Source organism: Symphalangus syndactylus, chromosome 13, assembly GCF_028878055.3.
Source record: "Symphalangus syndactylus isolate Jambi chromosome 13, NHGRI_mSymSyn1-v2.1_pri, whole genome shotgun sequence".
NCBI lineage: Eukaryota > Metazoa > Chordata > Mammalia > Primates > Hylobatidae > Symphalangus > Symphalangus syndactylus.
The window spans coordinates 35,304,528-35,331,967 of record NC_072435.2 but is presented as its reverse complement, the minus strand read 5'-3'; the positions used below and the strand labels follow the sequence as shown (position 1 = coordinate 35,331,967).

Here is a 27,440-nt window from a genome sequence, read left to right as displayed (position 1 = left end):
ACCACACCCTGCTGATTTTTGTATTTTTAGTAGAGATGGGGTTTCACCATGTTGGCCTGGCTGGTCTCAAACTCATGACCTCAGGTGATCCTTCCACCTCGGCCTCCCAAAGTGCTGGGATTACAGGCGTGAGCCACCGCGCCTGGACAATTTTTTTTTTTTTTCAATAGAGATGAACTCTTGCTCTGTTGTCCAGTCTGGTCTCAAACTCCTGAGCTCAAGCAATCCTCCTGCCTTGGCTTCCCAAAGTGCTAGGATTGCAGGTATGAACAACTATACCTGGCTCCTCTTCTTTTTATAGGGACAACAGTCCCATCAAAGTTCTACCCTTATGACTTTATTGAACCTTAAAATATCCTCCCTGAAAACTGTGGTTTTTTTGTTTTGTTTTGTTTTGTTTTTTGAGACAGAGTCTAGCTCTGTTGCCCAGACTGGAGTACAATGGTCTGATCTCAGCTCACTGCAACTTCTGCCTCCCAGGTTCAAGCGATTCTCCTGCCTCAGCCTCCCGAATAGCTGGGATTACAGGCATGCGCCACCACGCCTGGCTAATTTTGTATTTTTAGTAGAGATGGGGTTTCTCCATGTTGGTCAGGTTGGTCTCGAACTCCCGACCTCAGGTGATCCCCCTGCCTCGGCCTCCCAAAGTGCTGGGATTACAGGCGTGAGCCACCGCGCCCAGCCTGAAAACTGTTTCTGAATGCAGTCACATCGGAAGTAAAGGCTTAACTTGTGAATATGAGGGGGATACAATTCAGAGCGTGACAGAGAGGGAACGTGAGGCTGCTATGGAATAGCAGAGACTACCGCTTGCAGCAGGACCAGAGGCGTGATTTGCAGGGTCCAGTGCAAAGTGAAAATGGGGGCCCCTTTGCTCAAAAGTTATTACAAAGTATAAGACATTTAATTTTTTATTTGCCAATCATTCCTCAATAAAGCTGAGGGGGGAAAATGTTAAGTATAGGCCAGGTGCGGTGGCTCACGCCTGTAATCTCAGCACTTTGTGAGGCCGAGGCTGGCAGATCACTTGAGATCGGGACTTCGAAACCAGCCTGGCCAACATGGTGAAACCCTGTCTCTACAAAAAAATACAAAAATTAGCTGGGCATGGTGGTGCGTGCCTGTAGTCCTAGCTACTCGGGAGGCTGAGGCACAAGAATCGCTTGAACTGGGAGGTGGAGGGTGCTGTGAGCCAAGATGGCACCACTGCATTCCAGCCTGGACAACATAATAAGACTTCATTTCAAAAAAAAAAAAAACGTAATGGGTAAATTGCAAAAGTGACTGTGGCCCATGAAAGTCGCAGTGCAGCTCTGGGTCTGGGGAACATTCTAGGGAGACTTTTCCTGACACCCACAGCTGAGCCTGACAGGTGAAACTCCCGCTCCCCTCAATGCCCATGGAGCCCTGTCTTCCTGGGAGCCCAGTCAGGCAGAACCAAGGGCCCAGGGAGCCAATCGGGGCCTGGGAATAGGCGAGGGGATCCTTCCCAGCCCCGCCCGGCCTCGCAGGGATTAGACCGACTGGGCACATTTGATACCCGCCAGATCTCAGTCACCTGGCTGCCCGGGGCTGCTGGATATGTCTCTGGGCTCAGCCCGGGGGCTGGAACGAGGGCAAAGAGCAGCCCCTGAGTCTTCCTGATGCCGTGAATGGCTGGCCTGAGGCAGGGTGCCCCTGGAGGCTGGCGGTGGGCCCTGGTGTTACTAATGCTGAGATACCTGCTGCCCGCAGGTAAGGGGATCTCTTGCTCCTTGTGGTCCTCTGGGGAGGAGGGAAATGAGTGCACAATGTCTCAGCCCATCCTCAAATGGCCTTGCATGTCAACCCCACTCCTTTCTTCCTTTTTTTTTTTGATAGGATCTTGCTCTGTTGCCCAGGCTGGAGTATGGTGGCACGATCACGGCTCACTGCAGCCTAGACCTCGCAAACTCAAGTGCTTCTCTCAATTCAGCCTCCCAAGTAGCTGGGAACACAGATGTGCGCCACCTAGCCCAGCTAATTGTTTTTAAATATTTTGTAGAGACAAGGTCTCCCTTTGTTGGCCAGGCTGGTCTAGAACTCCTGGGCACAAGTGATCCTCCCGCCTTGTCCTCCCAAATTCCTGGGATTACAGGCATGAGCCACTGCACCCGGTTTTCACTTCATCCCCCTTTCCAGCTTGAGTCCCTACCCAATTGTCACCTCTTCCGTGTCCCCAACTCCCCTCTCCCTTTCCTTCTCCCCCTTTACTTTCTTTTTCTTTCTTTCTTTTTTTTTTTTTTTTTTTTTTTTTTGAGACAGAGTTTCACTCTTGTCGCCCAGGCTGGAGTGCAATGGCGTGATCTCAGCAATTCTCCTGCCTCAGCCTCCCGAGTAGCTGGGATTACAGGCGCTAATGTTTTTGTATTTTCAGTAGAGATGGGGCCTGCAGACTTGGTCTTTCTGAGCCTCACTTTTCCCCATCTGCAAAATGGGCATCATGATGAGGATAACAGCATCTTGCTTGAGGGGCCTGTTGGGGGGATGCAAAATGATTATTCAGCTCTTGCCTGGCACAGAGGAAGTTTCAATGAGCAAGTGAACTTTGCTTTTATGAAGTGGGAAGGTCACAGATGGCTTGAGGGACACAGAAGGGATCTTCTCTGTGTGGCCCAAGAGAAACCTTATTTTTCATGCAAGCCTGGGGTGGGGGGCATGTAGGATTCACAATCCCACGGGAAGCTTAGAGATATTGACTGATGGTCTGATGCCCCCGTTTTACGGAGGAGCAAACTGAGGTTCAAAGGGTTCAGGATTTTCCCAAGGTCCTGTAGCAGGAGACATGGGGCCAGTTCCCAATCTCTTATTCTCTCTCTCTCTTTTTAAATAATTTTTATTTTATTTTATTTTATTTTATTTTTTTTTTTGAGATGGAGTTTTGCTCTTGTTTCCCAGGCTGGAGCGCAATGGCGCCATCTCGGCTCACTGTAACCTCCGCCTTCCCAATTCAAGCAATTCTCCTGCCTCAGCTTCCCTAGTAGCTGGGATTACAGGTGTGTGCCACCACGCCCAGCTAATTTTGTATTTTTAGTAGCCAGAGAGGCCATAGTTTGTTGCTATTATTTATTTACTTAGAGACAGAGTCTCACTCTGTTGCCCAGGCTGGAGTGCATTGGCATGATCTCGGCTCACTGCAACCTCTGCCTCCAGGGTTCAAGTGATTCTCGTGCCTCAGCCTCCCGAGGAAATCGGATTACAGGCACTGACCACCATACCCAGCTAATTTTTTTGTATTTTTAGTAGAGATAGGGTTTCACCATGTTGGCCAGGCTGGTCTCACACTCTCCCGACCTGAGTTGATCTGCCCGCCTTGGCCTCCCAAAGTGCTGGGATTACAGGCATGAGCCACTGTACCCACCCAAGCTGGAGTGCAGTCCAGTGATCTCAGCTCACTGTAAGGTCCGCCTCCTGGGCTCAAGCAATTCTCATGCCTCAGCCTCTTGAGTAGCTAGGATGACAAGCAAGAGACACCATACCGAGCTAATTTTTTGTTTTGTTTTGTTTTGGAGACAGTCTTGCTCAATTGCCCAGGCTGGAGTGCAGTTGTGCAATCTCGGCTCACTGCAAGCTCCGCCTCCCGGGTTCACGCCATTCTCCTGCCTCAGCCTCCCAAGTAGCTGGGACTACAGGCACCCGCCACTGCAACCAGCTAATTTTTTGTATATTTAGTAGAGATGGAGTTTCAACGTGTTAGCCAGGATGGTCTCGAGCTCCTGACCTCGTGATCTGCCCGCCTCGGCCTCCCAAAGTGCTGGGATTACAGACGTGAGCCACCGTGTCCAGCCTACATCTCACCTTTTTCCTATAGCCAAGCAGATACGGCCTGTCACCTTCATGCCTCATGATAAACAATCATTAGTTCTCCAATAACAGAACTTGACAGCACCGTTTATCAAATGCATAGTTCATCCCGGAGCCACCTAGTCATTGTGATGACTGTGTGAGCTAATTGGCTTTATCCAGGGGAAAAACACATCTTTCATCATGACAGGAGGGAGTTTTGCAATTTGGAGCAAGGCATCCACTGAAGTTATATTTTGACCCTCCCCCGAAACCAGAATACAGGAAGAATTAAGCCTCTTGTTTCTCGTTTTTCTTTGTCTTTACACAGACTAGTCCAGGATGTAAAGTCAAAGGGGAGGTGCTTAAATATACAGCAGAGGGGAAAGAGTTGGGGTAATCTGCCTTGTTGTTGTCATTCAGGGGCAGCAAAGACATCACAGAATTAGATCTTGCAGGACAGGGGTGATAAACATCCTAGAGGTAGGACAGCTGGGAGGTGAAGCTTTTACCAACCCCACCCCTGGAGTGCTCGTAGAACGGCCACCCGGTCCCTGCTGTGCTCCTAGAATCCTGTCCTACTGGGGATAAAACCCAAACCAGCCTGGGCAACATAGCAAGACCCTGCCCCTACAAACAATACAGATATTAACGGCCAGGCACGGTGGCTCTTGCCTGTAATCCCAGCACTTTGGGAGGCCGAAGCGGGCGGATCACCTGAGGTCAGGAGTTCAAGACCAGCCTGGCCAACATGGTGAAACCCTGTCTCTACTAAAAATACAAAAAATTAGCCAGGCGTGGTGGCAGGCCCCTGTAATCCCAGCTACTCGGGAAGCAGAGGCAAGAGAATCACTTGAACCCAGGAGGCAGAGGTTGCAGTGAGCCGAGATCACGCCATTGCACTCCAGCATGGGCAACAAGAGCAAAACTCCATCTCCAAAAAAAAAAAAAAAATTAAAGCCAAGCACGGTGGCTCACGCCTGTAATCCCAGCACTTTGGGAGGTTGAGGTGGGTGGACCACCTGAGGTCGAGAGTTCAAGACCAGCCTGACCAACAAGGAGAAACCCTGTCTCTACTAAAAACACAAAATTAGCTGGGCATGGTGACACATGCCTGTAATCCCAGCTACTCAGGAGGCTGAGGCAGGAGAATCACTTGAACCCAAGAGGCGGAGGTTGTGGTGAGCCGAGATTGCATCCTTGCACTCCAGCCTGGGCAACAAGAGCAAAACTCTGTCTCAAAAAGAAAAAAAAAAAAAAAAAAAATTAGCCGGGCGTGATGGCACATGCCTATAATCCCAGCTACTTGGGAGGCTGAGGTGGGAGGATGGCTTGACCCGGGAGTTGAAGACAGGCAGTGAGCTGAAACTGCACCACTTCACTCCAGCCCGGGAAACAGAGCCAGAACCTGTCTCAAAAAAGAAACAACGAAACCCGAACTCCCGCTGTGGCCTGAAATCATCATATCCTGCTCTGTTGCCTCTTGTCTCTTCTTTCCTGCTACTCTGACCTCTGCTGCTTCCAAATGTTTTTAAGTGGTTTGGACCACAGGGCCTTTGCACTTGCTTTTTACTCTGTCTGGGTGTTCTCTCTGCAGCTCTTCTGAAGGTTGGCTCCTTCTCATCCTTCCAGGGATGACCAGGAAAATAATACTGGAAATAACCTGATGTAGAATCTTTAGAGCATTTAAATATCTGAATTACCTTGTTTGTGTAATTATCATGTGTACCGTACCAGACTATGTTTTTCATGAGAGTGGCAAGCTGCAAGGTGGTGAAGAGCACCCATCATTGTGGGTTCAAATCCCAGCTCAGCCATATGACTTGGGGGCCTCTCTGAACCTCTGTATCCTCCTCTATAAAATGGGAGACATAGAAGGGTTTATATTTATTTATGTATTTATTTCTGAGGCAGGGTCTTGCTGTGTCACCCACGCTGGAATGCAATGGCAAGGTGATCTCAGCTTACTGCAGCCTCAACCTCCTGGGTTCAAGCAATGCTCTCACCTCAGCCTTCCAAGTAGCTGGAACCATGGAGGTGCATCACTCTGCCTGAGTAATTTAAAAATTTTTTTTTTTCTTGTAGAGATAGGGTCTTGCCCCATTGCCCAGCCTGGCCTCGAACTCCTGAGTTCAAGTGATTCTCCTGCCTCAGCCTCTCAAAGTGTTGGGATTACAGGTGTGAGCCACCACATCGGGTTTGAAACGTTTCTAGAAGGACTAAATAAACAACTCCTAGAATACGTAGTGGGTACAGAATAGGGGCTATGTGTCTCCCAAAGCACTGGGATTACAGGCATGAGCTACCACGTCTGGCCAGCAAATACTTAAATAGTCCCTATTCCGCGCCCACTACGTATTCTAGGAGTAGCAGCAGATGGAAGAGAGAGATGGAGCTGGGTACAGTGGCTCATGCCTGTAATCCCACCACTTTGGGAAGCCGAGGCAGGAGGATCACTTGAGGCCAGGAGTTCAAGACCAGCCTGGAAAACACAGTGAAATCATGTCTCTAACAAAAAATACAAAAATTAGCCAGGCATGATGGTGCACGCCTGTAATCCCAACCAAAGTCCCAGCACTTTGAGAGGCTGAGGCGAGAGAATCGCTTGAGCCCAGGAGTTCGAGGCCAGCCTGGGCAATGTAGCAAGACCTTACCTCTACAAGAAAAAAAAAAAAAAAAAAACTAGCCCTGGCAACATAGCCAGACCCCATCTCTACAAAAATGAAAGAACTAGCTAGACATAGTGGCACACACCTGTGGTCCCAGATACTCAGGAGGCTGAGGCAGAAAGATAGCTTCAGCCTGGTGGGTTGAGGCTGCAGTGAGCTGTGATCCGCCACTGCACACCAGCCTGGGCAACAGTACAGGACTCTGTCTCACAATAAATAAATAAATAAATAAATAAATAAATAAATAAATAATACTATAATCCTTAGCTTTTAGCACAGAATTCAGCCTCTATTAGATCACTAGATATTTATTGCATGGACAGACAGATGGATGGCAACTTTTTGAGCAAAGAAAGGTAGTGTAAAGCCGCTTCCAAGCTTTGGGCATGACTTGGATCAAAACCAGAGAGGCTGGGCCAGGTGCAGGAGCTCACGCCTGTAATCCCAGTACTTTGGGAGACCGAGGCAGGCGGACCACCTGAGGTCAGTAGTTCGAGACCAGCCTGGCCGTCACGGTGAAACGGCATCGCTACTTAAGAAAAAAAAAAAAAATCAAAAAATAGCCTGGCATCATGGCTGTGCTTGTAATCCCAGCTACTTGAGAGGCTGAGGCAGAAGAATCACTTGAACCTGGGAGGCAGAGGTCGCAGTGAGTCGAGATCGGGCCACTGCACTCCAGCCTGGGTGACAGAGCAAGCCTCCATCTCAAAAAAAAAAAAAAGAAAGAAAAAGAAAACCAGAGAGGCTGGCTGGGGATGGGGGAGCCAGGAGGAAGCTGTTCTGCACACTTCTCAGTTTATACTTCCAGCCTCCACATCTCCTGACTTCAGATAAAAAGTCAGATAAAACCGAGAAATGATGTTAGTAACACAGTTGTGTTTGTCTGTGAGGAGTTACAATGTTGAAAATTGGGTTTAATTTTAAACCATCCTGGCTGACTCAGCTCTCAGCGCTGCCCCCTGGGGAGGGTGCAGTCCTTGGCTCAAAGCCAGAGAATTACCATAGTAAAGCCTCTATTTGTCCCAACTGACAGTTTTGATCCCCTTCCTTGTTTTTTCTTTTGTTTTGTTTTGTTTTGTTTGAGACTCACTCTGTCACCCAGGTTGAAGGGCAATGGCACTCACTGCAACCTGACTCCCGGGTTCAAGCAATTCTCCTGTTTCAGCCTCCTGAGTAGCTAGGACTACAGCCTCCCGCCACCACACCTGGCTAATTTTTGTATTTTTAGTATAGATGGGGTTTCACCATATTGGTCTGGTTGGTCTCCAACTCCTGACCTCAGATGATCCGCCCGCCTCGGCCTCCCAAAGTTCTGGGATTACAGGCGTGAGCCACCGCGCCAGGCCTCCCCTCCAATTTTTGAAGGAGGAAAAAAAAGAAACGTTCCCTGCCAGGCATGCTCCCGCCCTCATCCCCCAGCCCTCCACACTGTTTCATTGTTTGCCCCTAGGGCTGCCTCCGTGGTTTTGCAGGAGGAAAAGGACCCGAGGCGTCCTCTGCACGCTGAGCCTAGTGACAGATCCTGTTTGGTTAGGATTAAGGAGGATGAGGACTGCTGAGCTCAAGTCTCAGCAAGGCCTGCCAGGAAGGCATTTATACACTGCAGGCCTGGGGCGCTTCAGGGCTCCAGGGTTAGTGGAGGTGGAAACATAGAAGCTTGAGAGTAAATAGAGGGAGTTTGTAATCCCTCTCCCACCTCCCCGACCTGGTTTCATCCCTCTCCCGCCTCCCCATCCTGGTTTCATTTCTCTCCCACCTCCCCGTCCTGGTTTCATCCCCCTCCCTCTCCCGCCCTGGTTGGGTGGAAGGGGTGAGAAGCGGCAGACAGAAGAGAGAGAGATGGAGCTGGGTGAGGTGGCTCGCACCTGTAATCCCAGCACTTTGGGAGGCCGAGGCGGGAGGATCACTTGCAGCCAGGAGTTCGACGCCAGCTTGGAAAACATGAAACCCCGTCTCCATCACACAAAACAAAACAAAACAAAAATTATCCAGGTGCGTGCCTATAATCGCAGCTACTCGGGAGGCTGAGGCAGAAGAATTGCTTAAACTCGCGAGGCAGCCGTTGCAGTGAGCCAAGATTGTGCCACTAGCCTCCAGACTGGGCAACAGAGTGAGACTCCATCTCAACAACCACCACCACCACCACAACAAAAAAGGAGACAGATGGAAAGCGAATCAGATGAGGGAAGAGTGGGGAAAGGGGAGAAAGACGAAGTGAGGAGAAGAAAGAAGGAAGAGGGAGGTGGCTGTTAAGGGAAAGTAAATTTCGGGGCCCCCAAATTGTGTCCAGAATTGGTTCCTTCTGGTGGGTTCTTGGTCTTCCTGACTTCAAGAATGAAGCTGCAGACCCTTGCAGTGAGTGTTACAGTTCTTAAAGATGGTGTGTCCCGAGTTTGTTCCTTCAGATGTTTGCATGTGTCTGGATTTTTTCCTTCCAGTGGGTTCCTGGTCTCACTGACTTCAGGAGTGAAGCTGCAGACTTTCACAGTGAGTGTTACAGCTCATAAAGGTAGCGTGGGCTCAAAGAGTGAGCAGCAGGAAGATTTATTAAGAAGAACAAAAGAACAAAACTTCCACAACGTGGAAGGGGACATGAGCAGGTTGCCACTGCTGGTTCCGGTGGCCAGCTTTTATTCCCTTATTTGGCCCCGCCCACATCCTGCTGATTGGTCCATTTTACAGAGGGCTGATTGGTCCGTTTTTACAGAGCACGGATAGGTGTGTTTTTACAGAGTGCTGATTGGTGCATTTACAAATCCTTAGCTAGACACAGAGCGCTGATTGGTGTGTTTTTACAGAGTTCTGATTGGTGCATTTACAAACTTCTAGCTAGACACAGAGTGCTGATTGGTGCGTTTACAATCCTTTAGCTAGACAGAAAAGTTCTCCAAGTCCCCACCCGACCCAGCCGGCTTCACCTCTCAAAATCATTAAGCTAGAGCGAAAAGTTAAGCTGGGAACTGCTCAGGGCCAACCTGCCTCTCATTCTATTCAGAGTCCCTCCTCTGCTCACTTAGATACATTCATATCTGATTGGCTCCTTTGGAGAGGCTCATCAGAAACTCAAAAGAATGCAACCATTTGTCTCTTATCTACCTATGACCTGGTTTTTGTTTTGAGATGGGATCTCATTGTGTCACCCAGGCTAGAGAGCAATGGCACAAATACAGCTCACTGCAGCCTCCACCTCCTAGGCTCAAGCGATCTTCCCATCTCAGCCTCCCGAGTAGCTGGAACTACAGGTGCACATCACCATGCTTGGCTAGTACAAATTAAAAAAAAAAAAATTAAGTTCCTCACCCATAGTACATAGCATTATGGCTACAACTGTGATAGCCCCAGTAGCTGCATTGCAAGAGCTCACTAGCTGTGCATGGCTAGTGAATGATGTAAAACACACCCAAGGCTTCGGAAATGTCCAACGGTCCATTAAACAGTGACACTCTCCAGCGAGACTTCCAGGAGCTGCTTAGCCAATCACTAGCTCCACGACGGCCTTAGGCAGATTATTGTACCTCTCCTTACCTCTCAGGTTCCTCATCTATGAAATGAGCTTAATAATAGTACTATCAAAATGTTGTTGTGAGGGCCTGGTGCAGTAGATAATGCCTGTAGTCCCAGCACTTTGGGAGGCCAAGGCAGGCAGATCACTTGAGGTCAGAAGTTCGAGACCAGCCTGGCCAATATGGTGAAACCCCGTCGCTACTAAAAATGCAAAAACGAGCTGGGCGCAGTGCCAGGTGCCTGTAATCCCAGCACGTTGGGAGTCGAGGCGGGCAGATCACTTGAGGTCAGGAGTTTGAGACCAGCCTGGCCAACATGGTGAAACCCTGTCTCTACTTAAAATACAAAAACTAGCTGGGCATGGTAGTGCACTCCTGTAGTCCCAGCTACTCAGGGGGCTGAGGTAGGAGAATCGCTTGAACCCAGAAGTTAGTGGTTGCAATGAACCAAGACCACACCACTGTACTCCAGCCTGGGTGACAGAGTGAGACCCCGTTGGAAAAAAAAAAAAAAGTTGTTGTGAGAATTCTATGATTTAATATATTTAGAGTTTTTGGAAAGATGCCTGACATGGTAAATCCTTACTATCATTATACTAAGTCGTTAATATTTATATCATGTTATTAATATTATTATGTATCGTAAATATATATGTGTGTGTGTATATATATATATATTTTTTTTTTTGAGACAGAGTCTTGCTTTGTCACCAAAGCTGGAGTGCAGTGGCACAATCTCAGCTCACTGCAACCTCCACCTACTGGGTTCAAGTAATTCTCTGCCTCAGCCTCCTGGGTAGCTGGGATTACAGGCGCCTGCCACCACGTCCGGCTAATTTTTGTATTTTTAGTTGAGATGGGGTTTCACCATCTTGACCAGACGGGTCTTGAACTCCTAACCTCGTGGTCCAGCCACCTTGGCCTCCCAAAGTGCTGCGATTACAGACGTAAGCCACCCCGTGTGACTTATTTATTTATTTGTTTGTTTATTTCTGAGACAGCATCTCACTCTCTTGCCTAGGCTGGAGTACTGTGGTGCTATCTTGGCTCACTGCAACCTCTGCCTCCCAGATTCCAGTGATTCTCCTGCCTCAGCCTCCCGAGTAGCTGGCGCCCGCCACAACGCCCGGCTAATTTTTGTATTTTTAGTAGAGATGGGTTTCACCATGTTGTCCAGGCTGGTCTCGAACTCCTGACCTCAGGTGATCTGCTCTCCTCGGCCCCCTAAGTGCTGGGATTACAGGTGTGAGCCACTGCACCTGGCTAAATGTCCCACTAGCTTTAATCCTCATTCAGTACAATTATGTGCTGTATAACGACATTTCAGTCAATGACAGACTGCATATATGACAGTGGTCCCAAGAGATTGTAATACTGTATTTTTACTGTTCCTTCTCTATGTTTAAATACATGTAGATACACAAATGCTTATCATTGGCCTGGTGCAGTGGCTCATATCCATAATCCCAGGACTTTGGGAGGCCAAGGTGAGAGGATCGATTGAGCCCAGGACTTCAAGACCAGCCTGGGCAACATAGTGAGACCCATCTCTAGTTGTAAATATATTTTAAGTTAAAATATGAATTTTAAGGCTGGGCGCAGTGGCTCACGCCTATAATCCTAGCACTTTGGGAGGCTGAGGCGGGTGGATCACCTGAGATCAGGAGTTTGAGACCAGCCTGGCCAACACGGTGAAACCCCATCTCTACTAAAAGTACAAAATTAGCCGGGTGAGGTGCCAGGTGCCTGTAATCCCAGCTACTGGGGAGGCTGAGGCAGGAGAATCACTTGAACCTGGGGGCAGGGGTTGCAGTGAGCTGAGATCGTGCCACTTCACTGCAGCCTGGGCAAAAGGGCAAAACTCCGTCTGGGAAAAAAAAAATCTATCATCTATCTATCTATCTATCTATCTATCTATCTATCTAACTATCTATCTATCTCTATCTATCTATCTATATAGATAGATAGATAGATATAAATATATACATAAAATCTAGAGGTCATACCCTACAGCCTGGGTGTGTAGTTGCTATGCCATCTGGGTTTGTATAAGTACACTCTATGGTGTTTGCACAATGACAAAATTGCCTAATGATGCATTTCTCAGGATATATCCCCGTTGCTGAGTGAGGCATGACTTGTACCTAGAAGGTACACGTCTTTTCAGTTCATGCTATATCTGGGCAAACTGAAGTTCAGAGAGGTTTTGTCACTCCCCAAAGGTCAATAGCATTGAAGAGGTGAAACTGGGAGGTGGTCTGGGCTTGTGAGATTCCAATGCCTACGCCTGTCCACTGGATCATGAGCTCTCTTGAGGCAGAAGCCTGTGCAAGGATCCTGGGGCAGACGTCACAGGGTGTGTCTGGCATGTGATGCATTGGTCAGTTTTGCTGGTATGCAGGGTATGCGGAAGGGAGGGGTGTGGTGGGGACAGATGAGAAATAAAGTCAGAAATAAAGTAGAAGCTAGTCAGACATTGAGCAACAACCTGTGGCTTTGCAGCTCCATTTAAGGAGCTACAGAGTGCTCTAAAAAGCATCTAATCTGAGGCAGCCTGCCCCTTAGCTCCTGCTGGTAAAAACAGCAGTTCACATCTAGGGAGCAAAAACGATTGTGCTGGCCAGGTGCAGTGGCTCACTTCTGTAATCCTAGCCCTTTGGGAGGCCTAGGTGGGCGGATCACTTGAGGTCAGGAGTTGGAGACCAGCCTGGGAAACATGGCAAAACCCCGTCTCTACTAAAAAAACAAAAATTAGCTGGGCGTGGTGGTGGGCCTCTATAATCCCAGCTACTTGGGAGGCTGAGGCAGGAGAAACACTTGAACCCAGGAGCCAGAGGTTGCAGAGAGCCGAGATCGTACCACTGCATTCCAGCCTGGGGGGTAAAGCAAGACTCCATCTCAAACAAACAAAAGATTGTGCTGAGACTCATGCCCGTGGTCCATCTCACAGAGTCCTGCGAGAACCTTCTTTTTTTTTGAGACAGAGTCCAGCTCTTTCACCCAAGCTGGAGTGCAGTGGCACGATCTCGGCTCCCTGCAACCTCCACCTCCCGAGTTCAAGGAATTCTCCTGCCTCAGCTTCCCAAGTAGCTGGGATTACAGGCACGCACCACCACACCTGTCTATTTTTTGCATTTTTTTAGTAGAGATGGAGTTTTGCCATGTTGGCCAGGCTGGTCCCTAACTCCTGACCTCAGATGATCCGATCTGCCTGCTTTGGCCTCCCAAAGTGTTGGGATTTCAGGTGTGAGCCACCACGCCAGGCTAAGAACCTTTTTTGTTTTTGTTTTTGAGACAGAGTCTCTCTCTTAGCCAGGCTGGAGGGTAGTGGCAGGATCTTGGCTCACTGCAACCTCTTCCTCCTGGGTTCCGGCGATTCTCGTGCCTTACCCTCCCAAGGAGTTGAGACTATGAGCACGCACTACCATGCCCAGCTAATTTTTTTTTTTTTTTTTGAGATGGAATCTCACTCTGTCACCCAGGCTGGAGGGCAGTGGCGTGATCTCGGCTCACTGCAACCTCCGCCTCCCGGGTTCAAGCAATTCTCCTGCCTCAGCCTCCCGAGTAGCTGGCATTACAGGTGCCCGCCAACACGTCCAGCTAATTTTTGTATTTTTAGTAGAGATGAGGTTTCGCTGGGTTGGCCAGGCTGGTCCCAAACACCTGATCTTGTGATCTGCCTGCCTTGGCCTCCCAAACTGCTGGGATTACAGGCGTGAGCCACCGTGCCCTGCCACCCAGCTAATTTTTTTTTTTTTTTTTTTTTTGAGATGGAGTTTCGCTCTTGTTGCCCAGCCTGGAGTGCAATGGCATGATCTTGGCTCACCGCAACCTCCACCTCCCGGGTTCAAGTGATTCTCCTGTCTCAGCCTCCCAAGTAGCTGGGATTACAGGCGCGTGCCACCACGCCCGGCTAATTTTTGCATTTATAGTAGAATCAGGGTTTCATCATTTTGGTCAGGCTGGTCTCGAATTCCTGACCTCAGGTGACCTGCCCACCTCGGCCTCCCAAAGTGCTGGGATTATAAGCTTGAGCCACCAAGCCCGGTGCTAATTTTTATACTTTTAGTAGAAATTGAGGTCTCGCCATGTTGCCCAGGTGGGTCTCAAACTCCTGGCCTCAAGCAATCCACCCATCTCGGCCTCCCAAAGTGCTGGGATTATAGGTGTGAGCCACCTCGCCTGACCCGGTTTTGTTTGTTTCTTTTTTCTTTTTGAGACAGAGTCTTACTCTGTCCCCCAGGCTGGAGTGCAGTGGTGTGATCTCAGCTCACTACAACCTCTGCATCCTTGGTTCAAACGACTCTCCTGCCTCAGCCTCCCCAGTAGCTGGGATTACAAGTGCATACCACCATGCCTGGCTAATTTTCTTTTTTTTTGAGACGAAGTCTTGTTCTGTCACCAGGCTGGAGTGCAAGATGTGATCTCGGCTCACTGGAACCTCCGCCTCCTGGGTTCAAGCCATTCTCCTGCCTCAGCCTCCCAAGTAGCTGGGACTACAGGCACGCCACCACACCCAGCTAATTTTTGTATTTTTAGGAGAGACAGGGTTTTACCATGTTGGCCAGGACTGTCTCCATCTCTGGAGCTCGTGACCTCGTGATCCGCCTGCCTCAGCCTCCTAAAGTGCTGGGATTACAGGCACGAGCCACCGAGCCCGGCCTAATTTTTTGTATTTTTAGTAGAAATAGGATTTCACTGTGTTGGCCAGGCTGGTTTCAGACTCCTTACCTCAAGTTATCTGCCTGCGTTGGCCTCTGAAAGTCTTGGGATTACAGGTGTGAGCCACCATGCCTGGCCACAGACCTGGCTTTTATACTTTTCTTTCTTTTTTGAGATGGAGTCTCACTCTGTTGCCCAGGCTGGAGTGCAGTGGCACGATCTCGGCTCACTGCAACCTCCACCTCCAGGGTTCAAGTGATTCTCCTGCCCCAGCCTCTCGAGTAGCTGAGATTACAGGTGCACACCACCACACCTGGCTAATTTTTTTTTGGTAGAGATGGGGTTTCACCGTGTTGGCTAGGCTGGTCTCGAACTCCTGACCTCAAGTGATCCGCCCACCTTAGCCTCCCAAAGTGCTGGGATTACAGGCATTAGCCACCGCGTCCAGCCTGACTTTTATATTTTTTATAAGAAGTCCGTGATCTTTCCCTCCTTACAAAAATTCAATAACCATTCATTCATTCAATCGTTCATTCAATAAATATTTATTGATGATCTATAATATGGTAAGGAGAGACTGAGAGGTTAATATAAGAGGTAATACAACTATGCTTAGTAATAATCACATTAAGCATTGTCATTATTGGTCGTATTTAGATAAGAATTGATTGCAACAGCTCGTTCCACTATTAATTTGATATTTACACTATGACATCACATATGGAGAGCTTTACATGAATAATCCCATTTAATCCTCTTAACAGATCTGTGAGATCAGATCGTCTTTTTTCTTTTTAATAATTTTTGTTGTTTGCTACATGACGTTACGGGATACGCACAGAGGGTGCAACAGTTACTACAATGAAGCAGTCACATATCACTTTCTATTTGTATATGTTTTGTAGTTGAGGAAACAGAGGCTTGGAGAGATTAAGCAACTTGCTCAAGGAAATATAGCTGTGGGTGATAGAGGTGGGGCTTGGGGGTTTGATCCAGGGGTGGGGTGGTCTGCGCCCTTCATCCACCAGTAGCTTGACGGTGGTTTTTCAACGGAAGGAGACAGGAGTGAGGAGAACATTTGGGAGTGGCTAAGGTGGAGAGAAAAATCTGAGATGAGAGAGAGAGAGGGCCAGGCGTGGTGGCTCTCACCTGTAACCCTAGCACTTTTGGAGGCAGAGGTGGGAAGAGTACTTGAGTCCAGGAGCTCAAGACCAGCCTGGGCAACATGGGAAAACCCCGTTTCTACTAAAAATACAAAACATTAGCTAGGCGTGGTTGTACGTGCCTATAGTCTCAGCTACTTGGGAGGCTGAGGTGGGAGGATCCTTTGGGCCCAGAAGTTCAAGAGCAGCCTGGGCAACATGGCAAAACAAGAAAGAAAGAAAGAGAGAAAGAGAGAGAGAAACAGGGAGGGAGGGAGGAAGGGAGGGAGGAAGGAAGGAAGGAAGCAAGGAGGGAGAAAGAGAGAGAAAGAAAGAGAAGGAAGGAAGGAAAAGAAGGAAGGAAGGAGAAAGAGAGAAAGAAAGAGAAGGAAAGAAGATGAAAGAAAGAAGAAGAAAGGAAGGAAGGAAGGAAGGAAGGAAGGAAGGAAGGAAGGAAGGAAGGAAGGGCGGGCCAGGTGTGGTTGCTCTTGTCTGCAATCCTAGCACTTTGGGAGGCCGAGGAGGGTGAATCGCCTGAGGTCAGGAGTTTGAGACCACCCTGACCAACATGGTGAAACCCCATCTCTACTAAAAATACAACGAATTAGCTGGGCATGGTGGCGGGCACCTGTAATCCCAGCTACTGAGGAGGCTGAGGCAAGAGAATTGCTTGAACCCAGGAGGCGGAGGTTGCAGTGAGCCGAGATCGTGCCGTTGCACTCCAGTCTGGGTGACAGAGCGAGACTATGTCTCAAAAAAAAAAAAAAAAAAAAAAAAAGAAAGGAAGGAAGGAAGGAAAGAAGGAAGGAAGGAGAGAAAGAAAAAAGGAAAAAAAGCTTTGCACAGAAGCTCTTTTCCATCATGTTTTCATCCCACAAACATTACTGAGCACCTACTATGCCAAGAGAGGTAGTGGATGTCAGGGTTCAGGGGTGAGGTAGCGCAGTCTTTGAAGAGGTGATATCTGAGCAGAGGACTTAATGAGGTGAGGATGGAACTATTTAGATATTTGGGTAGGTGGGAGGATGTTCCAGGCAATGGGAACAGCAAATGCAAGGGCCTTGAGGCAGAAGTGAGTTTGAGAAACAGCAAATAAACAGCAGCTGAAACACAGTGAACGAGGTGGGAGAGAAGGAATCTGGGGAGGGACATGAGGGCAGGGACAAACCAATGGGTCCTTGGAGGGAATTTAGTTTTGACTCTGACATACATGCAGAGCCATGGAAAGACATTAAGCTCTGGTCTATCATTTTCTTTTTCTTTTTTTTTTCTGGACAGGGTCTTGTTCTGTGCCCCAGGCTGCAGTGCAGTGGCTGATCATGGCTCACTGCAACCTCAACCTCCTCAGCTCAGGTGATCCTCCTGCCTCAGTTTCCCAAGTACTTGGGACTACAGGTGTGCACTACCATACCTGGCTCATTTTTTATTTTATTTTTGAGATGGAGTCTTGCTCTGTTGCCCAGGCTAGAGTTCAATGGCATGATCTCGGCTCACTGCAACCTCCACCTCTTGGGTTCAAACAATTCTCCTGCCTCAGCCTCTCGAGTAGCTGGGATTACAGGTACCCGTTATCATGCCCAGCTAATTTTTGTATTTTTGTAGAGACAAGGTTTCACCATGGTGGTCAGGCTGTTCTTGAACTCCTAACCTCAGGTGATCTGCCTGCCTCTGCTTCCCAAAGTGCTAGGATTATAGGCATGAGCCACTGTGCCTGGCCTATTTTAATTTTTTTTTTTTTTTGTAGAGACAGGGTCTCACTATGTTGCCTAAGTTCATCTTGAACTCCTGGGCCTAAGCAATCCTCTTGCCTTGGCCTCCCAAAGTGCTGGGATTACAGGCATGAGCCACCATGCCCAGCCCACGCTTTGACTCTTATTTTTCACAGCCTCCTTCTGGCTGCTGTACAAAGAGCAGACTGTTAAGGCACAAGGTGGGAAGAAATCAGAGAGGCTATCAGGAGGCAATAATCCAGGAGGAAGACATGGATAGATTTTAAAGACCTTGAAGGATTAGCTGAATCGTGAAACATTGGGAGAGGAGGTGGGTGCAGGGGATTCCGGAGATTCAGGTGGTTGAGAGTGGAAGTCTTTGGTGTTCCGGTGGATCTCTGGAAGCCACAGCATTCAAGGGGTGGGTGTGAATATAACTGAGAGATCTGCCAGGGAGACTTGCAGAGAGACCAAAACAGTTTTTGAATTTGCCACGGACTCAGAAAGGCAAAAAGGCGTGGTGGCTCACACATGTAATCCCAGCACTTTGCGAGGCCAAGGTGGGTGGATCATGTGAGGTCAGGAGTTTGAGACCAGCCTGGCCAACATGGTGAAACCCCGTCTCTACTAAAAATACAAAATTAGCCAGGCGTGATGGTGCATGCCTGTAATTCCAGCTACTTGGGAGGCTGAAGCAGGAGAATCACTTGCACCTGGGAGGTGGAGGTTGCAGTGAGCTGAGATCGCGTCACTGCACTCCAGCCTGGGCAACAAGAGCGAAACTCCATCTCAAAAACAAACAAAAAGACAATATATTTTGGGATAAAATACTTTTATTTCCTTCGGGGCCTGCTGTCACATGATGCTATACCAGAGTCAGGTTGGAGTTAGGTATCTTTTTTCGTTTGTTTTTTTGAGACAGTCTTTCTCTGTCACCCAGGCTGGAGTGCAGTGGCACAACCATAGCTCCCTGCAGCCTCAACCTCCTGGGCTCAAGCCACTCTCCCACCTTAGCCTCCCAAGTAGCTGGGACTACAGGTGCACACTACTTATGCCCAGCTAGGAGATGGGTATCTTATTGCTTGAGAGGGTTTGTTTCGTCAGTCTTAGGATCTCTATTTTAATGTTTTTGTTTTGTCTTGTCTTTGAGACGGAGTCTCGCTCTTTTGCCTAGGCTGGAGTGCAGTGGCGCCATCCCAGCTCACTGCAAGCTCCGCCTCCCGGGTTCAAGCGATTTTCCTGCCTCCGCCTCCTGAGTACTGGTGAGAGGTGACAGCGTGTTGGCAGTCCTCACAGCCCTCACTCGCTCTCGGCGCCTCCTCTGCCTGGGCTGCCACTTTGGCGGCACTTGAGGAGCCCTTCAGCCCACCGCTGCACTGTGGAAGCCCCTTTCTGGGCTGGCCAAGGCGGGAGCCGGCTCCCTCAGCTTGCAGGGAGGTGTGGAGGGAGAGGCCCGAGCGGGAACCGGGGCTGCGCGTGGCGCTTGCAGGCCAGCTGGAGTTCCGGGTGGGCGTGGGCTTGGTGGGCCCCGCACTGGGAGCAGCCGGCCGGCCCTGCTGGCCCCGGGCAGTGGGAGGCTTAGCACCAGGGCCAGCGGCTGTGGAGGGTGTACTAGTTCCCCCAGCAGTGCCAGCCCACTGGCGCTGCGCTCGATTTCTCACCCGGCCTTGGCTGCCTTCCCGAGGGGCAGGGCTCGGGACCTGCAGCCCGCCATGCCTGAGCCTCCCACCCGCTCCATGGGCTCCTGTGCTGCCCGAGCCTCCCTGATGAGCGCCACCCCCTGCTCCAGGGCGCCCAGTCCCATCGACCACCCAGGGGCTGAGGAGTGTGGGCGCACGGCGCAGGACTGGCGGGTAGCTCCACCTGCTGCCCCGGTGCAGGATCTGCTGGGTTAAGCCAGCTGGGCTCCTGAGTCTGGTGGGGAGGTGGGGAACCTTTATGTGTAGCTCAGGGATTGTAAACGCACCAATCAGCGCCCTGTCAAAACAGACCACTCGGCTCTACCAATCAGCAGGACGTGGGTGGGGCCAGAGAAGAGAATAAAAGCAGGCTGCCCGAGCTAGCACTGGCAACCCGCTCGGGTCCTCTTCCATATCGTGGGAGGTTTGTTCTTTGCAATCAGTCTTGCTACTGCTCACTCTTTGGGTCTACACTGCTTTTATGAGCTGTAACACTCGCCGTAAAGGTCTGCAGTTTCACTCCTGAAGCCAGTGAGACCGCAGCCCACTGGGAGGAACGAACAACTCCAGACGCGCCGCCTTAAGAGCTGTAACACTCACGGCGAAAGTCTGCAGCTTCACTCCTGAGCTCAGCGAGACCACAAACCCACCAGAAGGAAGAAACTCCGAACACATCCGAACATCAGAAGGAACAAACTCCAGACGCGCCACCTTAAGAGCTGTAACACTTACCGCAAGGGTCCGCGGCTTCATTCTTGAAGTCAGTGAGACCAAGAACCCAACTAATTCCGGACACACTGGGATAACAGGCACACGCCACCGTGCCCGGCTAATTTTTGTATTTTTAGTAGAGACGGGGTTTCACCATGTTGATCAGGCTGGTTTCGAACTTCTGACTTCAGATGTCTGTCCACCTCGGCCTCCCAAAGTGCTAGGATTACAGGTGTGAGCCAACTCTCTGGGCCTCTGTTTTAATGTTAATGCTGGTCAGTTGTGCTTAAAACTCCAAAGGGAGTGGGTACAATCAGGGATGTCCAAATCCTCTTCTTATCATGGGCTGAACTAGTTTTTCAGGTTCCTTTGGGATCTTCTTGGCCAAGAGAGGGACTTATTCAGTTAGTTAGGGGCTTAGAATTTTATTTTTGGTTTATAGGATGAGTTTTCTGGAATTAGAATTTTCAGAAGGGTCTGGAAGAGAGGAAACAGCAAGTGTTACTTTCTCTTTGTCACTTCTGTAGAGGCAGGAAGAAGGGGATTTTGCCCTGGAGTATAGGAAATGTCCTGTATCGGCCAGGCATGGTGGCTCACGCCTGTAATCCCAGCACTTTGGGAGGCCAAGGCGGGCAGATCACGAGGTTAGGAGATCAAGACTATCCTGGCTAGCATGGTGAAACCCCGTCTCTACTAAAAATACCAAAAATTAGCTGGGCGTGGTGGCAGACGCCTGTAATTCCAGCTACGCGGGAGTCTGAGGCAGGAAAATGGCGTGAACGCGGGAGGCGGAGCTTGCAGTGAGCCAAGATCACGCCACTGCACTCCAGCCTGGGCGACAGAGTGAGACTCTGTCTCAAAAAAAAAAAAAAAAAAAGAAATGTCTTGTATCTGGGTCAGGCGGTCCAAGAGGCCTGTAAGAAAAAGCTCTGGGCCAGGTGCGGTGGCTCACGCCTGTAATCCCAGCACTTTGGGAGGCCAAGGCGGGCAGATCACTTGAGGTCAGGAGTTCAAGGCCAGCCTGGCCAACATGGTGAAACCCTGTCTCTACTAATATACAAAAATTAGCAGAGTGTGGTGGCGCTAGCCTGTAATCCCAGCTACCTGGGAGGCTGAGGCAGGAGAATCACTTAAACCTGGGAGGTGGAGGTTGCAGTGAGCCGAGATCGCACCACTGCACTCCAGCCTGGGCGAGAGAGTGAGACTGTCTCAAAAAAAAAAGAAAAAAGAAAAAGCTCGGTTTGGGAGGTCAAGGGAGGACACTTGAGGTCAGGAGCTCGAGACCAGCCTGGCCAACATGGTAAAACTCTGTCTACTAAAAATACAAAAATTAGCCAGGCATGGAGGTATGCACCTGTAATCCTAGCTGCTCTGGAGGCTGAGGCAGAAGAATTGCTTGAACCTGGGAGGCGGAGGTTGCAGTGAGTGGAGATCACACCACTGTACTCCAGCTTGGGCGACAGAGCAAGACTCCATCTCAAGAAAAAAAAAAGAAAAAGCTCTGAGGGTGGGGTGAGTCATAGGTAAAGAACTGGGAAATCTTGGGTCACCAGAATGAGTGGGAGAGGGGAGGAGGGGAAAAGAAGAATGACCACAGCTGCCCTTTACGGAATCTGATTACGGTTGGGCCATTCACAGATTTCAGTGAGAGATTAACTCATTTAATGCCCTCTACGGCTCAGCAGTGTGGGAGCACATTCACCCCCATTTTCCAGATGAGTACACTAAGAGAGCAGAATAACTGTACTCAAGTTAACAGCCTGTTGGTGGCTCAACAAAACAGACACAGACAGCAGGCATGGTGGCTCTGCCTGTAATCCCCACACTATTTTTTTTTTTTTTTTTTTTTTTGGAGATGGAGTTTCGCTGTCGCCCAGGCTGGAGTGCAGTGGTGCAATCTCAGCTCACTGCAACCTCTGCCTCCCAGGTTCAAGTGATTCTCCTGCTTCAGCTTCTGGAATAGCTGGAATTACAGGCACCCGCCACCATGCCCAGCTAACTTTTGTATTTTTAGTAGAGACGGGATTTCACCAGGTTGGCCAGGCTAGTCTGGAACTCCTGACCTCAGGTGATCCACCAGCCTTGTCCCCGCCAAAGTGCTGGGATTACAGGCATGAGCCACCGTGCCCGGCCTAATCCCCAAACTTTGGGAGGCCAAGGAGGGAGGATCATGTGAACCCAGGAGTTTGAGGCTACAGTGAGCTATGATTGTGCCATTGCACTCTAGCCTGGGTGACAGAGCAAGACCCTGTGTCTAACAAACAAATACAGGTTTTTTGGTCCTGGTGCTGAAATCCTGAAGACAGACATTGAACAAGAATGCTGTCTTAGTCCACCCGGAGTGCTGTAACAAAATACCATAAACTTACAAACCACAGAAATAGAAATACGAACCACAGAAATAGATTTCTCATGGTTCTAGAAGCTGGGAAGTCCAAGATTGAGGCACTGGCAGATTTTGTGTCTGGTGAGGGCCTGGAGAGTGAGAGAGAGAGAGAGAGAGACAGATTTTTTTTCCTTTCTTTTTTGGGTTTTTTTTTTTTTTGAGACAGTTTCACTCTTGTTGCCCAGGCTGGAGTGCAGTGGTATGATCTCGGCCCACTGCAACCTTCACCTCCCGGGTTCAAGTGATTCTCCTGCCTCAGCCTCCTGAGTAGCTGGGACTACAGGCATGCACCACCACGCCCAGCTAATTTTTGTATTTTTAGTAAAGATGGGGTTTCACCATGTTGGCCAGGATAGTCTCCATCTCTTGACTCCGCGATCCACCCACCTCGGCCTCCCAAAGTGCTGGGATGACAGGTGTGAGCCACCGCACCCGGCTTCATATACTTTTCAAGACAGGAATCATTATGTTGTTCTTTGATGTATCCTAAATGCTTAAAGTAATGCCCAGCATAGAGTAGGTACTCAAGAAGTGTTTGAGGGAATGAGTGAGTGAGTGAATGAATGAATGGAGGGTCTTTGGCTAGAGGATGTTGTGTGACATTTATGGGGTCTCCAGGCAACCCCCTAAAGGGACAGGGAGGGGCCGGGCGTGGTGGCTCACACCTGTAATCCCAGCATTTTGGGAGACCGAGGCAGGCAGATCACTTGAGGTCAGGGGTTCAAGACTAGCCTCGCCAACATAGTGAAACCGTGTCTCTACAAAAAATAGAAAAACTGTCGTGGCCAGGCGCAGTGGCTCACGCCTGTAATTCCAGCAATTTGGGAGGCTGAGGCAGGTGGATCACTTGAGATCAGGAGTTCAAGACCAGCCTGGCCAATATGGTGCAGCCTGGCCAATATGGTGAAACCCTGTCTCTACTAAAAATACAAAAATCAGCCAGGCGTGGCGGTGCATGCCTGTAATCCCAGCTACTTGGGAGGCTGAGGCAGGAGTATCACTTGAACCTGGGTGGCAGAGGTTGCAGTGAGCCGAGATCACACCATTGCACTCTAGCCTGGGCGTTGCAGCGAGACTCCATCTAAAAAAAATAATAAATATAAAAAGAAAAATTAGCCTGTCGTGGTGGTGGGTGCCTGTAATTCCAGCTACTCAGGAGGCTGAGGCACGAGAATCACTTAGACCAAGGAGGTGGAGGTTGCGGTGAGCAGAGATCGCGTCACTGCACTCTAGCCTGGGCAACAGGCGAGATCTTGTCTCAAATAAATAAATAAATAAATAAGAGAGACAGAGAGGGAATTAAAAGAAGATGCAGCTCCTTTAGGGAAGACAGGTCCACACTCAGCTTCAGGCAGACTCCATGCAGTCTCTTCTGTCCTAAAGACACAAGGCCCAAAATAATCTGGCAGAGAACTGAGCCAGGGACAAGGACTTCAGAGGTAAGAGGACACTCTGTACTTGTCTGCCTGCACCCTTGATCTTAAGCATATTTGTTTCCTCAGTAAAGTCTGGGCGTATCTATGGGTAGTTAAGGGTGTGTGTGGGTACGTCCGTGAACTTGTGTGCGTCAATACACACACTCCTGTGTTTCTGTAGTTAAACACAAACTCCTGGGCATTTCTGTGGTTAAATCTGTGGGCAGGTCCGTTGGTGAGTGTGGATTCTGTTTGCCTTTGGAACTTTCAGTATTTGGGGGGTCAATCCCTGGGGTTGTACATTTGTCAGTGTATATTCAGGGAACTATGGGTGCCTCTGTAGAAGATCTACTGGGAACGTGTGTGTTTAGTTTGGGGAGGGTGAATGTCTGTGCGTACATCTGAGAGTAAGAGCTTGTTTATATCATTTCTGTTCTGTTATCTATTTATTATTATTATTTTTTTGAGACAGAGTTTCACTCTTGTTGCCCAGGCTGGAGTGCAATGGCGCCATCTTGGCTCACCTCAACCAACCTCCGCCTCCCGGGTTCAAGTGATTCTCTTGCCTCAGCCTCCCAAGTAGCTGGGATTACAGGCATGCGCCACCATGCCCAGTTAATTTTGTGTTTTTAGTAGAGATGGGGTTTCTCCATGTTGGTCAGGCTCTTCTTGAACTCTCGACCTCAGGTGATCTGCCCGCCTTGGCATCTCAAAGTGTTGGGATTACAGGCACGAGCCATCGCGCCTGGCCCAGTTATCTATTGTTATAGAAGAAACGACCCCAAAATGCAGAAGCTTAAATTAATAACGCAGTACATGTCCGTAGTTTCAGCTATTTGGGTAGCTGGGATAGGAGGATCGCTTGAGCCCAAGAGTTTGAGTCCAGCCTGGGCGACACAGCAAGACCCTATCTCTTAAAAAAAAGAAAAACACCAAACACCAACCACCCTCTAGCAAACAATGATTTGAATCACTGGATTTCTCATCGGAAACCATGGACTCTAGAACACAATGGAACAATGTTTCTAAAATGCTGAGAGAAGATGATGATTCACTAAGAATTCTATACCAGTGAAAAACATCTAGGAGGAACGATGGCAAAATAAATTAATTATCAGGTAAAAGAAAATGAAAAGAAGTCATCATCAACAGAATTGCTCTAAAAGAAACAGTAAAGAGAGTTATTGAGGCTGAAGGGTAATGACATCAAAGAGAAGCCCGGAACTTCAAAAAGAAAGAAGAGTGAGTGAAGGCAAATTTATTGGTCTTTAGATCAAGAGAAGTGGTACTCAAGGTGTTTAAGGTATAATACCTGAGGACCATCATCCACACCTGGACCTAATTTACTGATTGATTGATTGAGATGAAGTCTCCCTCTGTCACCCAAGCTGGAGTGTAGTGCTGGGATCTTGGCTCACTGCAACCTCCGCCTCCCAGGTTCAGGTAATCCTCCTGCCTCAGCCTCCAGAGTAGCTGGAACTACAGGCGCCTGCCACCATGCCTGGCTAATGTTTGTATCTTTTGTAGAGGTGGGGTTTTGCCATGTTGCCCAAGCTGGTCTCCAACTCTCAGGCTCAAGCAATCTGCCCACCTCGGTTTCCCAAAGTGCTGGGATTACAGGAGTGAGCCACTGTGCCCAGCCCCTGGCCCTAATTTACATCATAGAAGACACAACTACTTCCATATCGTCATCAGGATACTCAAGCAGCTCTATAGAGAGGCCTACATGGCAATGAACTGAGGTTTTCTGTCCACAACCAGCACTAGTTTGCCAAGCAAATGAATGAGCCACCTTGGAACTGCATCCTCCAGCCCACATCAAGCCTTCAGATAACTGCAGCCCCAGAGGACATTTGACTTCAACCTCTTGAAAGACACTAAGCACCCATCTAAGCTGCCCTTCAACTCCTGGCTCACAGGAATTATGTGAGAAAATAAATGTTTCTTTTTTGTTTGTTTTTTGTTTTGTTTTGATTTTTGAGACGGAGTCTTGCTCTGTTGCCCAGGCTGGAGTGCATGGCACTATCTCGGCTCACTGCAACCTCCGCCTCCCGGGTTTAAGCGATTCTCCTGCCTCAGCCTCCTGAGTAGCTGGGAGTACAGGCATGCACCACCATGCCTGGCTAAATTTTGTATTTTTTAATAGAGATGGGGTTTCATCATGTTGGCTAGGCTGGTCTCGAACTCCTGACCTCAGGTGATCCACCCACCTCGACCTTCCTAAGTGCTGGGATTACAGTTGTGAGCCACTGCGCCTGGCCATGTTTCCTTAAAGCTTTTATCCTATAAAGGGGTGACTTGCAATGTGGAGGGTAGATTTAATCATTGCAAGGGAGGTTCGGAGGTCTGTTTCTAGTCATGTATTCCCTTGATGCCATCCTCAGACCTGTAATCCCAGCACTTTGAGAGGCCAAAGAGAGTGGATTGCTTGAACCCAGGAGTTCAAGACCAGCCTGGGCAACATGTGGAGACCCCGTCTCTACACAAATAAAAAAAATTAGCTGGGTGTGGTGTTGTGCAACTGTAGTCCCAGCTACTCGAGAGGCTGTCACTCAGGCTAGAGTGCAGTGGTGTGATCTCAGCTCACTGCAGCCTCGACTTCCTGACCTCAAGCGATCCTCATGCTTCAGCCTCCTGAGTAGTTGAGACTACAGGCACGCGACACCACACCCAGATACTTTTTGTATTTTTGTATAGACAAGGTTTCCCCATGTTGCCTGGGCTGGTCTCGAACCCCTGTGCTCAAGCGATCCACCCACCTTGACCTCCCAAAGTGCAGGGTTACAGGCATGATGACGGCATGATTTTCTTTCTCCTTTCCTTTTTCTTTTTCTTTTTCTTTTTTTCTTTTTTTTTGAGACAGAGTTTCACTCTTGTCGCCCAGGCTGGAATGCAGTGGCACAATCTCAGCTCACTGCAACCTCTGCCACCCAGGTTCAAGCGATTCTCCTGCCTCAGCCTCCTGAGTAGCTGGGATTACAGGCACCTGCCACCGTACCCAGCTAATTTTTTTGTAGTTTTTAGTAGAGACGGGGTTTCACCTTGTTGGCCAGGCTGGTCTTGAACTCCTGACCTCATGATCCACCTGCCTCACCTCCCAAAATGCTGGGATTACAGGCGTGAGCCACCGCACCTGGCCTTTACGGCATGATTTTCAACGGAATATGTGACCAGAAACAGAACTACAAAACTCCACTGCAATTATTAAGTTAAAAGAAAAGGAAAGAAAAGAAAATGATGCTGTTGTAGGGCCAAATAACTGGTTGTATGTTTGTAAACAGGTGGGTCTCAGAGGGTCCGGGGGTTGTGTGAAGATGCTGTTGAAGTTTATCTCTGGGGCTGCACGTCCCTGAGGGAGCATACCAGCGGTGGGTAAGGGCTTGGGAATGGCTGCATCTGGGCGTGTAGGATAGGTTTGGGGTGAGTCTGACCATGAGTAACTCTGACGTTGGGTCGGTGTGGCATTAGTGACGGGCGTGTGGCTCCAGATAGAAGTGTTCTAAAAAAGACAAAGAAAAGAGTTCACCTTCCTCTTCTGTCTTCTCCCTGGGAGGGCAGCCCCTAAAGTCCTAGGAAGGGGCCAGGTCTTGAGTCCCAGTGACCCTGATCCGTTGAGGGCCCTTCTGCTGGAAATAGGTGTTTCTGGAAGCCAGGCGGTGACCCTGGTTCTGTCCCTCGGGCCACACTCACGGAGAGTGAGTTTCGTTTATTTGAAACGCAACCATCCAGAAATACAATTGTTTTTTGTTCCACACCTTACTTC

The 27,440-nt window shown here is 49.2% G+C and overlaps 1 protein-coding gene across 1 annotated transcript in view; it reads left to right on the top strand.

Moving 5' to 3' along the window:
• The first annotated feature begins 1,652 nt into the window (after nt 1-1,652).
• Nucleotides 1,653-27,440, top strand: part of MUC16 (mucin 16, cell surface associated) — a 215,135-nt gene continuing 189,347 nt past the window's right edge. The window contains exon 1 of the mRNA XM_055237836.1: nt 1,653-1,734. Within this exon, the coding sequence (XP_055093811.1) occupies nt 1,653-1,734 (82 nt within the window). The remainder of the gene's footprint in view (nt 1,735-27,440) is intronic.